The following is a 24,955-nucleotide window of genomic DNA, read 5'->3' on the forward strand; positions in this document are numbered from 1 at the left end:
ATCACCCCCACCACACCTGCTCTGTCCCCAATCACCCCCACCACACCTGCTCTGTCCCCAATCACCCCCACCACACCTGCTCTGTTCCCAACCACCATCACCACACCTGCTTTGTTCCCAATCATCACCACCTCATCTGCTCTGTTCCCATCCACGGCCACACCTGCTCTGTTCAGAACCACCACCACCACACCTGTTCTGTTCCCACTCACCACCACCACCTCACCTGTTCTGTTCCCAACCATCACCACCACACCTGTTCTGTTCCCACTCACCACCACCACCACACCTGCTCTGTTCCCAACCATCACCACCACACCTGCTCTGTTTCCAACCACCACCTCACCTGCTCTGTTCCCACCCACAGCCACACATGCTCTATTCCCAACCACCACCACCACACCTGTTCTGTTCCTAACCACCACCACACCTGCTCTGTTCCCAACCACCACCACCACACCTCCTCTGTTCCCAACCACCACCACACCTCCTCTGTTCCAAACCACCACCACACCTACTCTGTAACCAATCACCAACCACGACACTTGCTCTGTTATTGACCACCACGACTTCTGTCCCACTGACCACCACTACCTCTGTTCCCAATCACCACCACACCCACTCTGTCCCCAACCACCACCACACCCGCTCTGTCCCCAACCACCACCACACCTCCTCTGTTCCCAACCATCACCACCACACCTGCTCTGTTCCCAACCACCACCATACCTGCTTTGTTCCCAACCACCACCACACCTCCTCTGTTCCAAACCACCACCACACCTACTCTGTTCCCAATCACCACCACCACACTTACTCTGTTATTTACCACCACACCTTCTCTGTTCCCAACCACCACCACACCTACTCTATCCCCAACCACCACCACACCTGCTCTGTCCCCAACCACCACCACACCTGCTCTGTCCCCAACCACCACCACGCCTGCTCTGTTCCCAACCACCACCGCACCTGCTCTGTCCCCAACCACCACCACGCCTGTTCTGTCCCCAACCACCACCACACCTGCTCTGTCCCCAACCACCACCACCACATCTGCTCTGTTCCCAATCACCATCACCCCTGCTCTGTTCCCAACCACCACCACCACACCTGCTCTGTTCCCATCCCACCCCTACCATACCTGCTCTGTTCTCACCCACCACCACCTCACCTGCTCTGTTTCCAACCACCACCACACCTGCTCTGTCCCCAACCACCACCACAACTGCTCTGTCCCCAACCACCACCACCACACGATCGTCTGTGCATGGCACAGGGGTCCTTCGCTGGTTGACATATCCCCACTCTGCAAACACTTCTCCACACCTTTAGGAAGCTTTTCACTACCAACGGGTCTCAACCGGTGTCAGTCTTCCCCAGCCCGCTCTCTAGAGCGGGCCGCAGCAGAACTAACACTGGGAGACACTGTGACATTACATATTGAATACATATTTTCCACAAAACTACCACACCTGCTCTGTCCCCAACCACCACCACACCTGCTCTGTCCCCAACCACCACATCTGCTCTGTCCCCAACCACCACCACACCTGCTCTGTCTCCAACCACCACCACACCTGCTCTGTCTCCAACCACCACCACACCTGCTCTGTTCCCAACCACCACCACACCTGCTCTGTCCCCAACCACCACCACCACACCTGCTCTGTTCCCAACCACCACCACACCTGCTCTGTCCCTAACCACCACACCTGTTCTGTTCCCAACCACCACCACACCTGCTATATCCCCAACCACCACCACACCTACTCTGTTCCCAATCAACACCACCACACTTGCTCTGTTATTGACCACCACACCTGCTCTGTCCCCAACCACCACCACACCTGCTCTATCCCCAACCACCACCGCACCTGCTCTGTCCCCAACCACCACCACAACTGCTCTGTCCCAAACCACCACCACACCTGCTCTATCCCCAACCACCACCACACCTGCTCTGTCCCCAACCACCACCACACCTGCTCTGTCCCCAACCACCACCACACCTGCTCTGTTCCCACTAACCACCACACTGACTGCTCTGTCCCCAACCACCACACCTGCTATATCCCCAACCACCACCACACCTGCTCTGTCCCCAACCACCACCACATCTGCTATATCCCCAACCACCACCACACCTGCTCTGTCCCCAACCACCACCACATCTGCTCTATCCCCATTCACCACCGCACCTGCTCTGTCCCAAACCACCACCACACCTGCTCTGTTCCCAACCACCACCATACCTGTTCTGTTCCCAACCACCACCATACCTGCTCTATCCCCAACCACCACCACACCTGCTCTGTTCCCAACCACCACCATACCTGTTCTGTTCCCAACCACCACCACCACCACACCTGCTCTGTTCCTAACCACCAAACCTATTCTGTTCATGACCACCACCACACCTGCTCTGTTCCCATCCACCGCACCTGTTCTGTTCCTAACCACCACCACAACCACACCTGCTTTGTTCAAACCACCACCATGCCTGCTCTATTCCCAACCACCACCATACCTGTTCTGTTCCCAACCACCACCATACCTGCTCTGTTGAAACCACCACCACAACCACACCTGCTCTATTCCTTACCACCACCACACCTGCTGTGTTCCCAACCACCACCACACCTGCTCTGTTCACAACCACCACTATCACACCTGCTCTGTTCCCAACCATCATCACACCTACTCTGTTCCTGACTACCACCACTATGCTGCTCAATGTGTCATATATTCAGTATAAATGTTTTTCAGAATGATTTTTGTTGTTTTCCATCTACATCTCTGGCTGTTGGGAGTCATCATTAAGGGCAGAATTGTATGTGGCGTTATTACCTGCTCCTTCTTCTGCATTGTCTCCTGCTTCTCACTGTCCCAGTCAGAATAATGCACAGGGATTATTGCTAGCGGCTATAGACCCTAGAAATAATCACATGAAAAATCTGACAGGATGGCTGTACCCAAGTCAATAGACCGATCGACTTGGGTACAATCAGCCTGCCCATACATGGTTCCAATCTCAGCCGGTCCGTTTAAGGCTGGCTTTACCGTTAGGGTTTGACAAAAACCATAAACTTAGTTACTTACATAATTACATAGTAGGTGAGGTTGAAAAAAGACATAAGTCCATCAAGTCCAACTTAACTTCTTTGAGGTTTGTCTACCATAGGGTTACGGTTAGATGAAACTCCTAGACTTCTATGAGGCTTGTCTACTTCTGTGAGGCTCGTCTACTTTTAGGATTAGGGTTTGATGAAACCCATAGAATTATATGAGGCTCATCTACTTTATTGTTAAAGTTAGATGAAACCCATAGACTTTTACAGACCTGTAATTTGGAAGTGGAGAGAATACTTGTGGTGTGGGATGTAGATAAACAGCAAAGGCCACGGCAGGAATATCGCATGATCTCTGTGATTGGCTGTCACTGTGGTCACATGATCGGGAGCACTGCTGGCTACAGTCATAAATAGAGGCCCAGTATTGTCTGTGACAGCACAGAAACCTTGGCCAACATGGACGCATATGTGTGGAGTTTTGTCCTGAAATCCCACCCTCTTTGTTGCCATTCAAATGCATTTCATGGTTGGCAAGAGGTTAATAACGGTAAAAATAATTTGGACTTGTGAAGAGGTAATGACGTTACTCTTTGTCTTTTAGGGTTTTTGTCCCCAGATGGGGTGACACTGAAAAGAAGTTTACACAACCTGGTCCACATATATCTGGGAGGCACCATGTCTCAAATACCCATCTCCAGCAACGACCCCATCTTCATCTTTCATCACAGCTTTGTTGATAAGTAAGATTGTATTGCCCCATTCTTCTATAATGTACTGATACTTTCCTTATTATTATACAGCATTTATTGTATAATTCACCAGCAGTGTGCACAGCGCTTTATAACATAAATTGAGACTGTACAGTTACTATACAATTCAAACAAAAGCGTTAGGAAGGTCCTGTTCCTCTGAGCTTACAATCTAAAAGGGATGGGCAAGTGAAATGTAATAACTTTGAGAGATGAGCTGATGTAGAAAGTAACAGTTCAGTTTTTAGGTGGAGGTGGGCTAGGCTTACCTGAAGCGGTCATTTTTCAGGTATTATCCAAATGTGGGCTGGGTAGGATATAGAAAGACAGGGTGGGTGAGGACTTCCAGAGAATAGGAGAGGCTGTGGAGAAGTCCTTAAGGTAAGGCCTAAAGAGATGACAAGGGAACTGGGGATCAGGTGTTGGGTGGAACAGAGAGGACAGTTTGGTGATATTGTGAGATAAAGTTGGTTATGTACTTTTGGGGCAAGGCTGTTTATGTTCTTGTTAATATTTAAAATGTTTAAGTTGGTTAAGCGGAAGCCAGTGGAGGGATTAGCAGAGAGGGATAGAGAATGCTCAGTGGAGGGATTGGCAGAGAGGAGTGGAGGACACTGAATGGAGGTCAGTGGAGGGATTGGTAGAGAGGGGTGGAGAACACTGAATGGAGGCCAGTGAAGGGATTGGCAGAGAGGGGTGGAGGACACTGAATGGAGGCCAGTGGAGGGATTGGTAGAGAGGGGTGGAGGACACTGAATGGAGACCAGTGGAGGGATTGGCAGAGAGGGGTGGAGAACACTGAATGGAGGCCAGTGAAGGGATTGGCAGAGAGGGGTGGAGGACACTGAATGGAGGCCAGTGAAGGGATTGGCAGAGAGGGGTGGAGGACACTGAATGGAGGCCAGTGAAGGGATTGGCAGAGGGGGTGGAGGACACTGAATGGAGGTCAGTGGAGGGATTGGTAGAGAGGGATAGAGAATGCTCAGTGGAGGGATTGGTAGAGAGGGGTGGAGGACACTGAATGGAGACCAGTGGAGGGATTGGCAGAGAGGGGTGGAGGACACTGAATGGAGACCAGTGGAGCGATTGGTAGAGAGGGGTGGAGGACCCCAAATGGAGGTCAGTGGAGGGATTGGCAGAGAGAGATGGAGGATGCTCAGTAGACGGAGGGGCAGAGAGGGGTGGAGGATGCTCAGTGGAGGGAGGGGCAGAGATGGGCGGAGGACACTGAATCGAGGTCAGTGGAGGGATTGGCAGAGAGAGATGGAGGATGCTCAGTAGAAGGAGGGGCAGAGAGGGGTGGAGGATGCTCAGTGGAGGGAGGGGCAGAGATGGGCGGAGGACACTGAATCGAGATTAGTGGAGGGATTGGCAGAGAGGGATGAAGGACACTTAATGGAGGCCAGTGGAGGGATTGGCAGAGAAGGGTGGAGGACACTGAATGGAGACCAGAGGAGGGATTGGTAGAGAAGGATGGAAAATGCTCAGTGGAAGGATTAGCATAGAGGGGTGGAGGACCTCGAATGGAGGTCAGTGGAGGGATTGGCAGAGAGAGATGGAGGATGCTCAGTGGAGGGAGGAGCAGAGATGGGTGGAGGACACTGAATGGAGGCCAGTGGAGGGATTGGTAGAGAGGCGTGGAAGACACTGAATGGAGGTCAGTGGAGGGATTGGCAGAGAGGGGTGGAGGACACTGAATGGAGGTCAGTGGAGGGATTGGCAGAGAGGGGTGGAGGACACTGAATGGAGGTCAGTGGAGGGATGGGTAGAGAGGGGTTGAGGACACTGAATGGAGGTCAGTGGAGGGATTGGCAGAGAGGGGTTGGTGGATGCTCAGTGGAGGGAGGGACAGAGAAGGGTGGAGGACACTGAATGGAGGCCAGTGGAGGGATTGGTAGAGAGGGATGGAGGACACTGAATGGAAGCAGTGGAGGGATTGGCAGAGAGGGGTGGAGGATGCTCAGTGGAGGGAGGGGCAGAGATGGGAGGAGGACACTGAATGAAGACCAGTGGAGGGATTAGCAGAGAGGGGTGGAGAACACTGAATGGAGGTCAGTGGAGGGATTGGCAGAGAGGGGTGGAGGACACTGAATGGAGGTCAGTGGAGGGATGGGTAGAGAGGGGTTGAGGACACTGAATGGAGGTCAGTGGAGGGATTGGCAGAGAGGGGTGGAGGACACTGAATGAAGGTCAATGGAGGGATTGGCAGAGAGGGGTGGAGGACACTGAATGGAGGCAGTGGAGGAATTGGCAGAGGGGGGGGGACACTGAATGGAGGCCAATGGAGGGATTGGCCGAGAGGGGCGGAGGACACCGAAGGGAGGCCAGTGGAGGGATTGGCAGAAAGGGGTGGAGGACACTGAATGGAGACCAGTGGAGGGATTGGCAGAGAGGGGTGGAGGACACTGAATGGAGGTCAATGGAGAGATTGACAAAGGGGGAAGGAGGACACTGAATGGAGGTCAGTGGAGGGATTGGCAGAGAGGGGTTGGTGGATACTCAGTGAAGGGAGGGGCAGAGAAGGGTGGAGGACACTGAATGAAGGCCAGTGGAGGGATTGGTAGAGAGGGGTGGAGGACACTGAATAGAGGTCATTGGAGGGATTGACAGAGAGGGGTGGAAAGCACTGAATGGAGGCCAATGGAGGGATTGTCAGAGAGGGGTGGAGGACACTGAATGGAGCCAGTGGAGGGATTGGTAGAGAGGGGTGGAGGACACTGAATGGAGGCAGTGGAGGGATTGGCAGAGAGGGGTGGAGGATGCTCAGTGGAGGGAGGGGCAGAGATGGGCCGAGGACACTGAATGAAGGCCAGTGGAGGGATTAGCAGAGAGGGGTGGAGAACACTGAATGGAGGTCAGTGGAGGGATTGGCAGAGAGGGGTGGAGGACACTGAATGGAGGTCAGTGGAGGGATGGGTAGAGAGGGGTTGAGGACACTGAATTGAGGCCAGTGGAGGGATTGGTAGAGAGGGGTGGAGGACACTGAATAGAGGTCAGTGGAGGGATTGGCAGAGAGGGGTGGAGGACACTGAATGGAGACCAGTGGAGGGATTGGCAGAGAGGGGTGGAGGACACTGAATGGAGACCAGTGGAGGGATTGGTAGACTGGGTTGGAGGACACTGAATGGAGACCAGTGGAGGGATTGGTAGACTGGGTTGGAGGACACTGAATAGAGACCAGTGGAGGGATTGGTAGACAGAGGTGGAGGACACTGAATGGCGACCAATGAAGGGATTGGCAGAGAGGGGTGGAGGACACTGAATGGAGGTCAGTGGAGGGATTGGTAGAGAGGGATAGAGAATGCTCAGTGGAGGGATTGGGAGAGGGGTGGAGGTCACTGAATGGAGACCAGTGGAGGGATTGGCAGAGAGGGGTGGAGGACACTGAATGGAGACCAGTGGAGGGATTGGTAGACTGGGTTGGAGGATGCTCAGTAGAAGGAGGGGCAGAGAGGGGTGGAGGATGCTCAGTGGAGGGAGGGGCAGAGATGGGCGGAGGACACTGAATCGAGGTCAGTGGAGGGATTGGCAGAGAGAGATGGAGGATGCTCAGTAGAAGGAGGGGCAGAGAGGGGTGGAGGATGCTCAGTGGAGGGAGGGGCAGAGATGGGCGGAGGACACTGAATCGAGGTCAGTGGAGAGATTGGCAGAGAGGGATGAAGGACACTGAATGGAGGCCAGTGGAGGGAATGGCAGAGAAGGGTGGAGGACACTGAATGGAGACCAGAGGAGGGATTGGTAGAGAAGGATGGAAAATGCTCAGTGGAGGGATTAGCATAGAGGGGTGGAGGACCTCGAATGGAGGTCAGTGGAGGGATTGGCAGAGAGAGATGGAGGATGCTCAGTGGAGGGAGGAGCAGAGATGGGTGGAGGACACTGAATGGAGGCCAGTGGAGGGATTAGTAGAGAGGGGTGGAAGACACTGAATGGAGGTCAGTGGAGGGATTGGCAGAGAGGGGTGGAGGACACTGAATGGAGGTCAGTGGAGGGATTGGCAGAGAGGGGTGGAGGACACTGAATGGAGACCAGTGGAGGGATTGGTAGACTGGGTTGGAGGACACTGAATGGAGACCAGTGGAGGGATTGGTAGACTGAGGTGGAGGACACTGAATGGAGACCAATGAAGGGATTGGCAGAGAGGGGTGGAGGACACTGAATGGAGGTCAGTGGAGGGATTGGTAGACTGGGGTGGAGGACACTGAATGGAGAACAGTGGAGGGATTGGCAGAGAAGGGTGGAGGACACTGAATGGACGTCAGTGGAGGGATTGTCAGAGAGGGGCGGAGGACACTGAATGGAGACCAGTGGAGGGATTGGCAGAAAGGGTTGGAGGACACTGAATGGAGACCAGTGGAGGGATTGGTAGACTGGGTTGGAGGACACTGAATGGAGACCAGTGGAGGGATTGGTAGACAGAGGTGGAGGACACTGAATGGCGACCAATGAAGGGATTGGCAGAGAGGGGTGGAGGACACTGAATGGAGGTCAGTGGAGGGATTGGTAGAGAGGGATAGAGAATGCTCAGTGGAGGGATTGGGAGAGGGGTGGAGGTCACTGAATGGAGACCAGTGGAGGGATTGGCAGAGAGGGGTGGAGGACACTGAATGGAGACCAGTGGAGGGATTGGTAGACTGGGTTGGAGGATGCTCAGTAGAAGGAGGGGCAGAGAGGGGTGGAGGATGCTCAGTGGAGGGAGGGGCAGAGATGGGCGGAGGACACTGAATCGAGGTCAGTGGAGGGATTGGCAGAGAGAGATGGAGGATGCTCAGTAGAAGGAGGGGCAGAGAGGGGTGGAGGATGCTCAGTGGAGGGAGGGGCAGAGATGGGCGGAGGACACTGAATCGAGGTCAGTGGAGAGATTGGCAGAGAGGGATGAAGGACACTGAATGGAGGCCAGTGGAGGGAATGGCAGAGAAGGGTGGAGGACACTGAATGGAGACCAGAGGAGGGATTGGTAGAGAAGGATGGAAAATGCTCAGTGGAGGGATTAGCATAGAGGGGTGGAGGACCTCGAATGGAGGTCAGTGGAGGGATTGGCAGAGAGAGATGGAGGATGCTCAGTGGAGGGAGGAGCAGAGATGTGTGGAGGACACTGAATGGAGGCCAGTGGAGGGATTAGTAGAGAGGGGTGGAAGACACTGAATGGAGGTCAGTGGAGGGATTGGCAGAGAGGGGTGGAGGACACTGAATGGAGGTCAGTGGAGGGATTGGCAGAGAGGGGTGGAGGACACTGAATGGAGGTCAGTGGAGGGATGGGTAGAGAGGGGTTGAGGACACTGAATGGAGGTCAGTGGAGGGATTGGCAGAGAGGGGTTGGTGGATGCTCAGTGGAGGGAGGGACAGAGAAGGGTGGAGGACACTGAATGGAGGCCAGTGGAGGGATTGGCAGAGAGGGGTGGAGGATGCTCAGTGGAGGGAGGGGCAGAGATGGGCGGAGGACACTGAATGAAGGCCAGTGGAGGGATTAGCAGAGAGGGGTGGAGAACACTGAATGGAGGTCAGTGGAGGGATTGGCAGAGAGGGGTGGAGGACACTGAATGGAGGTCAGTGGAGGGATTGGCAGAGAGGGGTGGAGGACACTGAATGGAGGCAGTGGAGGAATTGGCAGAGAGGGGGGGAGGACACTGAATGGAGGCCAATGGAGGGATTGGCCGAGAGGGGCGGAGGACACCGAATGGAGGCCAGTGGAGGGATTGGCAGAAAGGGGTGGAGGACACTGAATGGAGACCAGTGGAGGGATTGGCAGAGAGGGGTGGAGGACACTGAATGGAGGTCAATGGAGAGATTTACAAAGGGGGAAGGAGGACACTGAATGGAGGTCAGTGGAGGGATTGGCAGAGAGGGGTTGGTGGATACTCAGTGGAGGGAGGGGCAGAGAAGGGTGGAGGACACTGAATGAAGGCCAATGGAGGGATTGGTAGAGAGGGGTGGAAAGCACTGAATGGAGGCCAATGGAGGGATTGTCAGAGAGGGGTGGAGGACACTGAATGGAGGCAGTGGAGGGATTGGTAGAGAGGGGTGAGGACACTGAATTGAGGCCAGTGGAGGGATTGGTAGAGAGGGGTGGAGGACACTGAATAGATTTCAGTGGAGGGATTGGCAGAGAGGGGTGGAGGACACTGAATTGAGGCCAGTGGAGGAATTGGCAGAGAGGGGTGGAGGACACTAAATAGAGACCAATGGAGGGATTAGCAGAGAGGGGTGGAGGACACTGAATGGAGGTCATTGGAGGGATTGGCAGAGAGGGGTGGAGGACACTGAATGGAGGCAATGGAGGGATTGGCAGAGAGGGGTGGAGGATGCTCAGTGGAGGGAGGGGCAGAGATGGGCGGAGGACACTGAATGAAGGCCAGTGGAGGGATTAGCAGAGAGGGGTGGAGGACACTGAATGGAGACCAGTGGAGGGATTGGTAGAGAGGGGTTGGTGGATGCTCAGTGGAGGGAGGGACAGAGAAGGGTGGAGGACACTGAATGGAGGCAGTGGAGGGATTGGCAGAGGGGGTGGAGGACACTGAATGGAGGCAGTGGAGGGATTGGCAGAGAGGGGTGGAGGACACTGAATGAAGGTCAATGGAGGGATTGGCAGAGAGGGGTGGAGGACACTGAATGGAGGCAGTGGAGGAATTGGCAGAGAGGGGGGAGGACACTGAATGGAGGCAGTGGAGGGAGTGGTAGAGGGGGGGGGGGGCACTGAATGGAGGCCAGTGGAGGGATTGGCAGAGAGGGGCAGAGGACACTGACTGGAGGCAGTGGAGAGATTGGCAGAGATTGGTGGAGGACACTGAATGGAGGCCAGTGGAAGGATTAGCAGATAGGGGAGGAGGACACAGAATGGAGACCAGTAGAGAGACTGGTACAGAAGTGTGGAAGGACACTGAATGGAGACCAGTGGAGGGATTGGCAGAGAGGGGAGGAGGACACTGAATGGAGGCCAGTGGAGAAATTGGTACAGAAGTGTGGAAGGACACTGAATGGAGACCAGTGGAGGGATTGGCAGAGAGGGGTGGAGGACACTGAATGGAGACCAGTGGAGGGATTGGCAGAGAGGGGTGGAGGACACTGAATGGAGACCAGTGGAGGGATTGGCAGAGAGGTGTGGAGGACACTGAATGGAGACCAGTGGAGGGATTGGTAGACTGGGGTGGAGGACACTGAATGGAGAACAGTGGAGGGATTGGCAGAGAGGGGTGGAGGACACTGAATGGAGGTCAGTGGAGGGATTGGCAAAGAGGGGCGGAGGACACTGAATGGAGACCAGTGGAGGGATTGGCAGAAAGGGGTGGAGGACACTGAATGGAGACCAGTGGAGGGATTGGTAGACTGGGTTGGAGGACACTGAATGGAGACCAGTGGAGGGATTGGTAGACTGAGGTGGAGGACACTGAATGGAGACCAATGGAGGGATTGGCAGAGAGGGGTGGAGGACACTGAATGGAGACCAGTGGAGGGATTGGTAGACTGGGGTGGAGGACACTGAATGGAGACCAGTGGAGGGATTGGTAGAGAGGGGTGGAGGACACTGAATGGAGACCAGTGGAGGGATTGGCAGAGAGGGGTGGTGGACACTGAATAGAGGCCAATTAAGGGATTGGCAGAGAGGGGTGGTGGATGCTCAGTGGAGGGAGGGGCTGAGGTCTCGGAATGGTTAGAAAGGTGGATTAGTCTGGCAGTAGCATTCATGATGGACTGAAGGGGAAAAGGGTGTGTAGAGGTCAGCCAACAGGGAGGAAGTTGCATTGGTTGAGAGATTATTATTATTATTACTATACAGGATTTATATATTATTATTATACAGGATTTATATAGCGCCAACAGTTTGCACAGTGCTTTACAACATGAGGGCAGACAGTACACTTACAATACAAATCAATACCGGAGGGATCAGAGGGCCCTGCTCGTTAGAGCTTACAATCTAGAAGGGAGGGTCAAGTGGAAACAAAAGGTAATAACTGTGGGGGATGAGCTGATGGAGAAAATGAAAAGGTGTTAGGTGTGGGTAGGATAGGCTTCTCTGAAGTGAAGGGTTTTCACGGATTGTCTAAAAGCTAATAGAGTAGGAGATAAGCGGACAGATTGGGGTAGGGCATTCCATAGGATTAGAGAGGCTTTGGAAAAGTCCTGGAGGCGAGCATGGGAGGAGGTGATGAGGGAGCTAGAGAGCAGAAGGTCTTGAGAAGAACGAAGAGAACGAGTAGGTTGGTATTTAGAGAAGAGGTCAGTGATGTAGGTGGGGATGAGTTGTGGACGGCTTTGTACGTAGTTAGTATTTTGAATTTAATTCTTTGGCCGAGCGGAAGCCAGTGGAAGGATTGACAGAGAGGGGTAGCAGAGACAGAGCGATTGGTAAGGTGGATGAGTCTGGCAGCAGCATTCATAATGGATTGAAGAGGTGATAGACTATGTAGAGGTAAGCCAATGAGAAGGGAGTTGCAGTAGTCGAGGCGAGAGATGACCAGCGAGTGAATTAAGAGCTTTGTTGTGTCAATGGTTAGAAAGGGGCGTATTTTGGAGATGTTGCGGAGGTTGAGGCGGCAGGATTTGGACAGTGATTGGACCTGGTGCTTGAAAGAAAGTTCAGAGTCCAGGACGACACCTAGAACCTTGGCATGTGGGTGATGGGCTTATAGTTGTGCCATCGATTTTGACAGAGATATCAGGGGAAGGGGCATATGAGGGAGGAAAAATGATAAGTTCGGTTTTGGATAGGTTGAGTTTGAGGAAGTGGTGTGACATCCAGACTGATATATCTGATAGTAAATTAGTGATACAGGAGGAGACAGAGGGAGTGAGCTGAGGGGTAGAGAAATAGATTTGGGTGTCATCAGTGTAGAGATGGTATTGGAAGCCATGGGAGGCTATCAGCTGACCCAGGGAGGAGCTGTAGATTGAAAATAGGAGAGGTCCAAGAACAGAACCTTGGGGCACCCCAACAGAGAAATGAAGAGGAGAGGAGGAAGTAGAATTGTAAGTAATGCTAAAGGTGCGGTTGGATAAGTAGGAAGAGAACCAGCAAAGAGTACAGTCATGGAGACCAAAGGCGTGGAGTTTTTTGAGGAGGAGGGGGTGGTCAACCGTATCAAAAGCAGCAGAGAGGTCCAGGAGTAGGAGTACAGAATAGTGTCTATTGGTTTTGGAGAGATACCAAGAGATTGAAGTATTAGGTTTGTGGTTTCATTGGTTAAGAAAGGGTGTATTTTAGGGATGTTCTGGAGGTTAAGGAGGCCAGATTTGGGCAATGATAGGTTGTGGGGATGAAAGGAGAGATCAGAGTTCACAATTGTTAGGAACATAATTTATGATTCACAAAATGAGCACAATTACCCCTAACCTGATGAATTCATTTACTTCTCTGCCTTTGGGTTATACAAAAGAAAAGAACAATTAACTGAATTTGCACATTATGAGGTTTTTGAAAACAGATGTTATCTATTGGTGACCTTTGATTAATATGGTTATAATCTTCACCATATCTGACCAAGAGCCTCAGACCGGCCCCCACAGTCAGGGGATACAGGGCCTGCCTTACCTGACCTTCCCCTGAATATACTAGTCTACTGGAGGTTTCTAGCTTCATTATTCTAAACACCACTTACCTGGAACAAACATGTAGCCAGTGAAGTCAACATTTCGGATCTCTTTATATGAGAAAGGACTAAAGAAAATAGATTAGTGAGACAGCCAACTTATCAGCGATTTTGGAAGGAGAGGTCAGCAGCGGCAATCTCTGTATTATCCTAATGCAGTTTTATCTGTTCATGTGGGTGTTGGAAGGAACCTTCTTGCTATAAGTACCTGCTACTGTGAGGGACATTTATGAAACATTTCTGAGAGTTGATATCTTCTATAAATGGGGAATTTGGGTATTGATGTCACTTAAGAAACAAGAGATCTAAAGATGAAGACAGTAATATCTAATATTTCAATTTCCTTTTTTGAGTTTTTTGGGGATTTACGAGTACATCATCTTGGTTCTCATTCCGTCCATTGTGACAATGGTGGACTGATCAGCTACAGCGTTCCATCCATATCTCACCCCAATGTTCTGTCTGCAGGACAATTGCAAGCCTCGTAAGCTGTGCTGTATGGATGGAGAAGTACAGCATTTGTTATTGGGGTGATTGAAGTGTTGTCTCTATTGCTGCATGTGAAGAAGAGCAAATGTTATTACCACAAAATAGAATCCAGTAAAACCTTGGATTGTGATCATAATTCGTTCCGGAAGCATGTAATCCAAAGCACTTGTATATCAAAGTGTATTTCCCCATAAGAAATAATGGAAACTCAAATAATTCGTTCCACAACCATTTTTTCATAAATTCTTTAGTTTATAGTCCATAGAAAAAGATTAAAGCAATGTGATTGCTTGTGTAACCATAAAATGTCCATCTTACAAATGGAAGCCTCCACAAGGGGATTAGAAGCAAAATCCAGAAGGAGCTCCAGAGTAGGGATGAGCCGAACACCCCCCTGTTCGGTTCGCACCAGAACATGCGAACAGGAAAAAAGTTCGTTCGAACACGCGAACACCGTTAAAGTCTATGGGACACGAACATGAATAATCAAAAGTGCTAATTTTAAAGGCTAATATGCAAGTTATTGTCATAAAAAGTGTTTGGGGATCCGGGTCCTGCCCCAGGGGACATGGATCAATGCAAAAAAAAGTTTTAAAAACGGCCGTTTTTTCAGGAGCAGTGATTTTAATAATGCTTAAAGTCAAACAATAAAAGTGTAATATCCCTTTAAATTTCGTACCTGGGGGGTGTCTATAGTATGCCTGTAAAGGGGCACATGTTTCCTGTGTTTAGAACAGTCTGACAGCAAAATGACATTTTGAAGGAAAAAACTCATTTAAAACTACCCGCGGCTATTGCATTGCCGACAATACACATAGAAGTTCATTGATAAAAACGGCATGGGAATTCCCCAAAGGGGAACCCCGAACCAAAATTAAAAAAAAAAATGACATGGGAGTCCCCCTAAATTCCATACCAGGCCCTTCAGGTCTGGTATGGATATTAAGGGGAACCCCGGCCAAAATTAAAAAAAAAAAAAGACGTGGGGTTCCCCCTAAATTCCATATCAGACCCTTCAGGTCTGGTATGGATTTTAAGGGGAACCCCGCGCCAAAAAAAAAAAAAAAAACGGCGTGGGGTCCCCCCAAAAATCCATACCAGACCCTTATCCGAGCACGCAACCTGGCAGGCCGCAGGAAAAGAGGGGGGGACGAGAGTGCAGCCCCCCCTCCCTCCTGAACCGTACCAGGCCACATGCCCTCAACATTGGGAGGGTGCTTTGGGGTAGCCCCCCAAAACACCTTGTCCCCATGTTGATGAGGACAAGGGCCTCATCCCCACAACCCTGGCCGGTGGTTGTGGGGGTCTGCGGGCGGGGGGCTTATCGGAATCTGGAAGCCCCCTTTAACAAGGTGACCCCCAGATCCCGGCCCCCCCTGTGTGAAATGGTAAGGGGGTACTTTGTACCCCTACCATTTCACGAAAAAAGTGTCAAAAATGTTAAAAATGACAAGAGACAGTTTTTGACAATTCCTTTATTTAAATGCTTCTTCTTTCTTCTATCTTCCTTCATCTTCTGGTTCTTCTGGCTCTTCTGGTTCTTCCCCCGGCGTTCTCGTCCAGCATCTCCTCCGCGGCGTCTTCTATCTTCTTCTCCTCGGGCCGCTCCGCACCCATGGCATGGGGGGGAGGCTCCCGCTCTTCTCTTCTTCTTTTCTTCTCTTCTTCTCTTCTTCTCTTCTTCATTTTCTTCTCCGGGCCGCTCCGCAATCCATGCTGGCATGGAGGGAGGCTCCCGCTGTGTGACGGCGCTCCTCGTCTGACAGTTCTTAAATAACGGGGGGGGCGGGGCCACCCGGTGACCCCGCCCCCCTCTGACGCACGGGACATGACGGGACTTCCCTGTGGCATTCCCCGTGACGTCACAGGGAAGTCCCGTCAAGTCACCGTGCGTCAGAGGGGGGCGGGGTCACCGGGTGGCCCCGCCCCCCGTTATTTAAGAACTGTCAGACGAGGAGCGCCGTCACACAGCGGGAGCCTCCCTCCATGCCAGCATGGATTGCGGAGCGGCCCGGAGAAGAAAATGAAGAAGAGAAGAAAAGAAGAAGAGAAGAGCGGGAGCCTCCCCCCCATGCCATGGGTGCGGAGCGGCCCGAGGAGAAGAAGATAGAAGACGCCGCGGAGGAGATGCTGGACGAGAACGCCGGAGGAAGAACCAGAAGAGCCAGAAGAACCAGAAGAACCAGAAGATGAAGGAAGATAGAAGAAAGAAGAAGCATTTAAATAAAGGAATTGTCAAAAACTGTCTCTTGTCATTTTTAACATTTTTTGACAGTTTTTTAGTGAAATGGTAGGGATAAGAACCCCCTTACCATTTCACACAGGGGGGGGGCCGGGATCTGGGGGTCCCCTTGTTAAAGGGGGCTTCCAGATTCCGATAAGCCCCCCGCCCGCAGACCCCCACAACCACCGGCCAGGGTTGTGGGGATGAGGCCCTTGTCCTCATCAACATGGGGACAAGGTGTTTTGGGGGGCTACCCCAAAGCACCCTCCCAATATTGAGGGCATGTGGCCTGGTACGGTTCAGGAGGGGGGGGCCGCACTCTCGTCCCCCCCTATTTTCCTGCGGCCTGCCAGGTTGCGTGCTCGGATAAGGGTCTGGTATGGATTTTTGGGGGGACCCCACGCCGTTTTTTTTTTTTTTTTTTGGCGCGGGGTTCCCCTTAAAATCCATACCAGACCTGAAGGGTCTGGTATGGAATTTAGGGGGAACCCCACGTCATTTTTTTTTTTAATTTTGGCCGGGGTTCCCCTTAATATCCATATCAGACCTGAAGGGCCTGGTATGGATTTTTGGGGGGACCCCACGCCGTTTTTTTTTTTTTTCTGGCGCGGGGTTCCCCTTAAAATCCATACCAGACCTGAAGGGTCTGGTATGGAATTTAGGGGGAACCCCACGTCATTTTTTTTTTTTTAATTTTGGTTCGGGGTTCCCCTTTGGGGAATTCCCATGCCGTTTTTATCAATGAACTTCTATGTGTATTGTCGGCAATGCAATAGCCGCGGGTAGTTTTAAATGAGTTTTTTCCTTCAAAATGTCATTTTGCTGTCAGACTATTCTAAACACAGGAAACATGCGCCCCTTTACAGGCATGCTATAGACACCCCCCCAGGTACGAAATTTAAAGGGATATTACACTTTTATTGATTGACTTTAAGCATTATTAAAATCACTGCTCCTGAAAAAACGGCCGTTTTTAAAACTTTTTTTTCCATTGATCCATGTCCCCTGGGGCAGGACCCAGGTCTCCAAACACTTTTTATGACAATAACTTGCATATTAGCCTTTAAAATTAGCACTTTTGATTTCTCCCATAGACTTTTAAAGGGTGTTCCGCGGCATTCGAATTTGCCGCGAACACCCCAAATTGTTCGCTGTTCGGCGAACTTGCGAACAGCCAATGTTCGAGTCGAACATGAGTTCGACTCGAACTCGAAGCTCATCCCTACTCCAGAGTATAAAAAAGAAGAGAGGCGCCTCTAAGTGTAGTAATTTGGTTACATTTAATGAATGTACAACATTTAGCAACTCACATGGTTGATGATTAAAACAGGCACATCTAAGTATGCAGGCATCCGGGGTAAAGCGGTCCACATAAACCATCCCCCGCACCGCTGGCTCTCACCGCTGTCAGTCTGCAATTGTGACTGGGAAGACTACCCTGCAATAGGGCGATCTGAAAGCAAGGCTTATACTGCTCGTGGAGCGCAGCGTGGAAGGGACGACGTCAATGGCGGTATGGGGGATGGTCTATGTGGACAGCTTTACCCCAGATTCCTGCATACTTAGATGTGCCTCTCCTAATCATCAACCATGTTAGTTGCTAAATGTTGTACCTTCATTAAGGCCCCTTTCACACTGGGGCGGTGGGTGCGTTGGCGGTAAAGCTTTTACCCCCTGCTAGCATTGATTTCAATGGGCAGGAGCGGTGAAGGAGCGGTGTATACATCGCTTCTTCACCGCTCCAAAGATGCTGCTAGCAGGACTTTTTTTAGCGTCCTGCCAGCGCACCGCTTCAGCATGAAAGCACCCGGGGCTTTCACATTGGAGAGACAGGAGCGGCTGTTTCAGGGCACTTTGCAGGCGCTATTTTTAGCGCTGTAGCTCCTGCAAAGCGCCCCAGTGTGTAAGGGGTCTACGGTATGTAACCATATTGCTACACTTAGAGGCGCCTCTCTTCTCTTTTATACTGTAGCATGGCCCCCTAGAGGGCTGCCTGGATTTACCTGTTCATCTGCATCGCCGGGACCCTGTGAACCTTCCAACCCAACTGGTAATCTGGCTTCAGACATCTTTAAATAACACTTCACACAAGTCAAATATGTTTATATTATCTCAGTTTTACTGGAGTAAGCAAAGGGGTATATGTACAAAGGGGTATATGTACAAAGGGGTATATGTACAAAGGGGTATATGTACAAAGGGGTAATGGATCAACCAAGTTCTGGATAACAGCCCATACTCAGGAGAGGAATTCCCCCAAGAAAAAGACAGTTAAGTAACAGTTCAACAGTATAGGAGCCACTGGAACAGGAAAAGGTTTGAAGCAAAAGTGAAGACTTTATTTAAGATAAAAATCATCAGACAACATCGCAGACATCATGATTATTATTATTATTCATGATTTATATGGTGCCAACAGTTTATGCAGCACTTTACAATATAAAGGGAGACAATCCAGTTATAATACAATAAAATAAAAGAGGATTAGGAGGGCCCTGCTCAGAAGAGCTTACAATCTAATAGGGTGGGGCAGGTGGTACAAAAGGTTGTAACTGTGGGGGATGAGCTGATTGAAGTGGTAGGAGATTAGTTGGAGACGTGATCGGCTTTCCTGAAGAGATGAGTTTTCAGGGATCACCTGAAGGTAGAAGAGTAGGGGATAACCAGACAGGTGGAGGTAGCGAGTTCCAGCAGATGGGAGAGTCTCTGGAGAAATCCTGGAGATGAGCATGGGAGGAGGAGATGAGAGAGCTTGAGAGTAGGAGGTCTTGAGAAGAGCGGAGAGGATTTGGGTGATATTTGGAGACAAGATTAGCGATGTAGCTCAGGGCAGAGTTGTGAATGGCTTTGTATGTTGTGGTTAGCATTTTGAATTTAATTTGCTGGGTGATTGGGAGCCAGTGTAGGGATTGGAGGAGAGGGTTGGCGGACACTGAATGGAGGTCAGTGTAGGGATTGGAGGAGAGGGTTGGCAGACACTGAATGCAGACCAGTGTAGGGATTGGAGGAGAGGGTTGGCAGACACTGAATGGAGACCAGTGTAGGGATTGGAGGAGAGGGTTGGCAGACACTGAATGCAGACCAGTGTAGGGATTGGAGGAGAGGGTTGGCAGACAATGAATGGAGGTCAGTGTAGGGATTGGAGGAGAGGGTTGGCGGACACTGAATGCAGACCAGTGTAGGGATTGGAGGAGAGGGTTGGTAGACGCTGAATGGAGACAAGTGTAGGGATTGGAGGAGAGGGTTGGCAGACACTGAATGGAGACCAGTGTAGGGATTGGAGGAGAGGGTTGGCAGACACTGAATGGAGACCAGTGTAGGGATTGGAGGAGAGGGTTGGCAGACACTTAATGGAGACCAGTGTAGGGATTGGAGGAGAGGGTTGGCAGACACTGAATGGAGACCAGTGTAGGGATTGGAGGAGAGGGTTGGCGGACACTGATTGGGAGCCAGTGTAGGGATTGGAGGAGAGGGTTGGTGGACACTGAATGGAGACCAGTGTAGGGATTGGAGGAGAGGGTTGGCGGACACTGAATGGAGACCAGTGTAGGGATTGGAGGAGAGGGTTGACAAACACGGAATGGAGACCAGTGTAGGCATTGGAGGAGAGGGTTGGCAGACACTGATTTGAGACCAGTGTAGGGATTGGAGGAGAGGATTGGCAGACACTGAATGGAGACCAGTGTAGGGATTGGAGGAGAGGGTTGGCAGACACTGAATGGAAACCAGTGTAGGGATTGGAGGAGAGGGTTGGCAGACACTGAATGGAGACCAGTGTAGGGATTGGAGGAGAGGGTTGGCAGACACTGAATGGAGACCAGTGTAGGGATAGGAGGAGAGGGTTGGCGGACACTGAATGGAGACCAGTGTAGGGATTGGAGGAGAAGGTTGGCGGACACTGAATGGAGACCAGTGTAGGGATTGGAGGAGAGGGTTGGTGGACACTGAATGGAGATCATTGTAGGGATTGGAGGAGAGGTTGGCAGACACTGAATGGAGACCAGTGTAGGGATTGGAGGAGAGTGTTGGCAGACACTGAATGGAGACCAGTGTAGGGATTGGAGGAGAGGGTTGGCAGACACTGAATGGAGACCAGTGTAGGGATTGGAGGAGAGGGTTGGCAGACACTGAATGGAGACCAGTGTAGGGATTGGAGGAGAGGGTTGGCAGACACTGAATGGAGACCAGTGTAGGGATTGGAGGAGAGGGTTGGCAGACACTGAATGGAGACCAGTGTAGGGATTGGAGGAGAGGGTTGGCAGACACTGAATGGAGACCAGTGTAGGGATTGGAGGAGAGGGTTGGCAGACACTGAATGGAGACCAGTGTAGGGATTGGAGAAGAGGGTTGGCAGACACTGAATGGAGACCAGTGTAGGGATTGGAGGAGAAGGTTGGCAGACACTGAATGGAGACCAGTGTAGGGATTAGAGGAGAGGGTTGGCAGACACTGAATGGAGACCAGTGTAGGGATTAGAGGAAAGGGTTGGCAGACACGGAGCGGTTGGTAAGGTGGATAAGTCTGGCAGCAGCATTCATGATAGACTGAAGAGGGGAGGAGCCTATGGAGAGGCAGGCCAATGAGAAGGGAGTGAATGAGGAGTTTGGTGGTTTCATTTGATAAAAAGGGGCGTGGTTTAGAGATGTTATGAAGGTGAATTCTACAAACTTTTGACAACGATTGGATTTGGGGCTGAAATGACAAGTCAGAGTCTAGGATTACACCGAGTACCCTGGTGTGAGGGGAGGGACTGACAGTTGCATTGTTGATTTTGATAGAGAAGTCATGCAGGGGGGCACGGATGAGGGGGGTTTGGGGGGAGGGGGGGAATATTAATAGCTCAGTTTTAGAGAGATTTCGTTGGAGGAAGTGGTGGGACATCCATGCTGATATGTCTGATAGTAAGTTAGTAATGGAGAGGAGACTGAAGGAGTGAGGTGAGGAGTAGACAGATAGATTTGGGTGTCATCAGCGTATAAGTGGTACCGGAAGTCGTGGGCGGTTATGAAGTGACCGAGGGAGGAGATGTAGATAGAGAAAAGAAGGGGTCCAAGAACCGAGCCTTGGGGGACCCCCACAGAAAGGGGCAATGAAGAGGAGGACACAGAGTTGTAGGTGACACTGAAGGAACGTTGTGATAAATAGACAGAGAACCAGGATAGAGCAGAATCTCGGAGCCCAAGGGAATGAAGTTTATTGAGAAGGAACGGGTGGTCAACAGTATCAAAGGCCGCAGAGAGGACAAGCAGTACATCATGACATCAATGACATCAATGCAGACCTGGCAGAGATTAGTGCGTTTCACGAATTGGAATTTGCTTAGTCATAATTTTATGATTATGAGTAAGCGATTTCCAAATTGTTGAAACGCGCCAATCTCTGCCAGGTCTGCACTGATGTCATTGATGTCATGATGTCTACGATGTTGTCTGATGATTTTTATCTTAAAGAGGAGTTCCACCCAGGGGGGCCGTCAAAAAAAAAAAAAAATTAAAAGTCAGCAGCTACAAATACTGCAGCTGCTGACTTTTAATTGGACACTTACCCGTCCCTGGGTCCAGCGATGCGGGGGATCGAAGCCCCGCTCGTCCCCCCCCTCTGCTCGTCGGCGCCGGCATTTCAACTGTGGGCGCCGGGCTGTGGCTTCACAGCCTGGCACCCACTGCGCATGCGCGAGCGGCGCCGCACGCCGTGATTGGCCGCTCAATCACCTGGGACCTGTAATGGGTCCCAGATGATTGACAGGAGGGAGGGAGCAGAGCGGAGCCCTTCCTGTGCCTGGGGGGAAGTGATGTCACCAGCCCAGGCAAAGGAACAGGCAGACTACGAGGGACCACCTAGCAACAGGCATTTTAGAGGTAAGTGAAAAAAAAAATATCCAAATGTTTTTTTGTTTTTTTTTTTTTTAGAATTTTTCCAGGTATTTTTGTTTTTTGGGTGGAACCCCACTTTAAGTGAAGTCTTCACTTTTGCTTCAAACCTGTGAGTGCGGTCCAACCTTTTCCTGTTCCAGTGGTTCCTATCCAGATTGTGGACTGGACCTGCACAGTGAGGTTGAAGCGTGGGATTGCTCTCACCTGGAGTGGTTTGGCTTTGCTTTCTACCAACAGTATAGGAACACAATCTACATATACAGTATGTACAATGGAATACCAGCTGGAGTATAATCTGTAAGGGCAATAAAGTATTCGCCATACAATGCAAATTGTCACCAAACCAAAGGTGAATCCCAAGCTGGCCAATTCAACCTTTAAATCCTAATGAGAAACCAGACGGAATAGGGATCGGATTTGGGCCCTTTAAATAGTAACAACAGCAATGTCCAGGATGCAGGCCTGATAGTCTTCACCGGCAGCTCATTAGATTATATGCAAAAAGGCAGAGTAATGTGTTGGCAAGCAGAATGGCTTAAGCAAGCTAGTAATACTCATTGAAGGGGACTTTAGGTAAAGGTGTCTATGCACAATGTCTTATAGAAATGCAGTTCAGTCTTCCCAAGGATAAGGTGTCTGTACACAGTGTTCAAGCAGAGTAACCAGATAAGGATCGTTAATGATGGGCAATTGCCCTCTCACCAATGACCTTACCAGATAGACGCCTCGTGGGCAGCGACCCTGGAAGAGACGTCCTTCAGGAAGACAAACAGCTATGACCCATAGCTTCTGGATATGGACGATCGTTGTGCCGGTCTGATGGGTTTATGCCGCGTGGATGTCTGACAAGCATCAAGCAGAGTTGGGCCCTCCAGGGCTGGGCTGGAATCACTCGATCGCCGCGTAGTAGGCCAAAGCCTCCTCTTTCAACAACAGAGAGGTGTGCACTCGGCGAGGCCCAGTGAGGAGAACGCGCAGGGAGGATTTTCTGGCGCTTTTTTTAGTTCCTCCCAGAGATCTGTTCGTGTTGCTGCAGGATCCCTGGGATGTGTAGTCCATATGTAATATCACATAAGAGAGGGGCTACTCTGAAAGACTACTAGTCCCACAATCCTCTCGGCTGGCCTCACAGATATGATGGCCGTTCCTGGTGCTCAACACTAAATGACATCATCAAGTACAACACAGGGCCCATAGCTCTGCATTGGATAGAAGGACACCGTGGGACCAGAACAAAAGAGAGGATGGGTATCAGGTAGGGTTGCCAACCTTTCTTCAAGTCAAAGCTGAAGACTTCAGCGGTGCGCAGAAATGTTTTTTTTAGTTTACACAATAGGATTGTACAATACTTGGGACACCTTAGGGTGCCACTTCCCAGGCCCCACAATCCCGGATGTGCATACAGCTGCAGATAGTGAGAGTGGGGTGGAGACAGGGGCGGGTCCTGCACTGGCCGGTATGCTGGTATGCGAGTGAACAGGGCAGAGGGACAGTGTGCAGAGACTGTGAATGGGGGGGTCTTCGCAGGGAACAGCTCATATTGTAAAGGGAGGAGTTTGTAAACTATACTGATCACTTCCAGTCATCCTCATCCCTCTGCAATAAACCTACTCTCCCGGAGGTCTGCATAGAGGGAGCCACAGTCTGGTCTGAATGTGTCCGGGTGTTAGGTAGGCTGAAACACGGACACATGGTTCAAAACCCGGACTGTCCGGGTGAATCCTGGACAGATGGCAACCCTAGTATCAGGCAGGTGAAATGGCTTTTTAGGGTACTATAGACATAAATGATCATCTAACCCTTTCAGTGTGAGGAAGCCGTACTGCTAGAGAGGAATTTGGTTTAACAGAAAAGGGTATAAAGTTTTACTAAACTCAGGACTCTGCAGTCACTATATCTGCTCTCGCCAGGACCCTGCATTCACTATATCTGGTCTCCCCAGGAGCCTGCATTCACTATATCTGGTCTCCCCAGGAGCCTGCATTCACTATATCTGCTCTCCCCAGGACTCTGCAGTCACTATATCTGCTCTCCCCAGGAGCCTGCAGTCACTATATCTGGTCTCCCCAGGACCCTGCAGTCACTATATCTGATCTCCCCAGGACCCTGCAGTTACTATATCTGGTCTCCCCAGGACCCTGCAGTCACTATATCTGATCTCCCCAGGACCCTGCAGTTACTATATCTGGTCTCCCCAGGACCCTGCAGTCACTATATCTGCTCTCCCCAGGACCCTGCAGTCACTATATCTGCTCTCCCCAGGACCCTGCACTCACTATATCTGCTCTCCCCAGGACCCTGCATTCACTATATCTGGTCTCCCCAGGACCCTGCAGTCACTATATCTGGTCTCCCCAGGACCCTGCAGTCACTATATCTGATCTCCCCAGGACCCTGCAGTTACTATATCTGGTCTCCCCAGGACCCTGCAGTCACTATATCTGCTCTCCCCAGGACACTGCATTCACTATATCTGCTCTCCCCAGGACCCTGCAGTCACTATATCTGCTCTCCCCAGGACACTGCATTCACTATATCTGATCTCCCCAGGACTCCGCAGTCACTATATCTGCTCTCCCCAGGACCCTGCAGTCACTATATCTGCTCTCCCCAGGACACTGCATTCACTATATCTGATCTCCCCAGGACTCCGCAGTCACTATATCTGCTCTCCCCAGGACCCTGCAGTCACTATGTCTGGTCTCCTCAGGAGCCTGCATTCACTATATCTGGTCTCCCCAGGACCCTGCAGTCACTATATCTGGTCTCCCCAGGACCCTGCAGTCACTATATCTGCTTTTCCCAGGACACTGCATTCACTATATCTGGTCTCCCCAGGACACAGCATTCACTATATCTGGTCTCCCCATGACTCCACAGTCACTATATCTGGTCTCCCCAGGACCCTGCATTCACTATATCTGATCTCCCCAGGACCCTGCAGTTACTATATCTGGTCTCC

At 51.2% G+C, this 24,955-nt stretch overlaps 1 protein-coding gene across 1 annotated transcript in view; it reads left to right on the forward strand.

Annotated features, from left to right (window-relative positions):
- LOC141145727 (tyrosinase-like) overlaps positions 1–24,955 on the forward strand; it is a 47,398-nt gene that overhangs the window by 11,354 nt on the left and 11,089 nt on the right. Inside the window, exon 3 of the mRNA XM_073632618.1 lies at positions 3,676–3,814. Within this exon, the coding sequence (XP_073488719.1) occupies positions 3,676–3,814 (139 nt within the window). The remainder of the gene's footprint in view (positions 1–3,675; positions 3,815–24,955) is intronic.

This window comes from Aquarana catesbeiana, linkage group LG05 (assembly GCF_042186555.1).
Source record: "Aquarana catesbeiana isolate 2022-GZ linkage group LG05, ASM4218655v1, whole genome shotgun sequence".
NCBI lineage: Eukaryota > Metazoa > Chordata > Amphibia > Anura > Ranidae > Aquarana > Aquarana catesbeiana.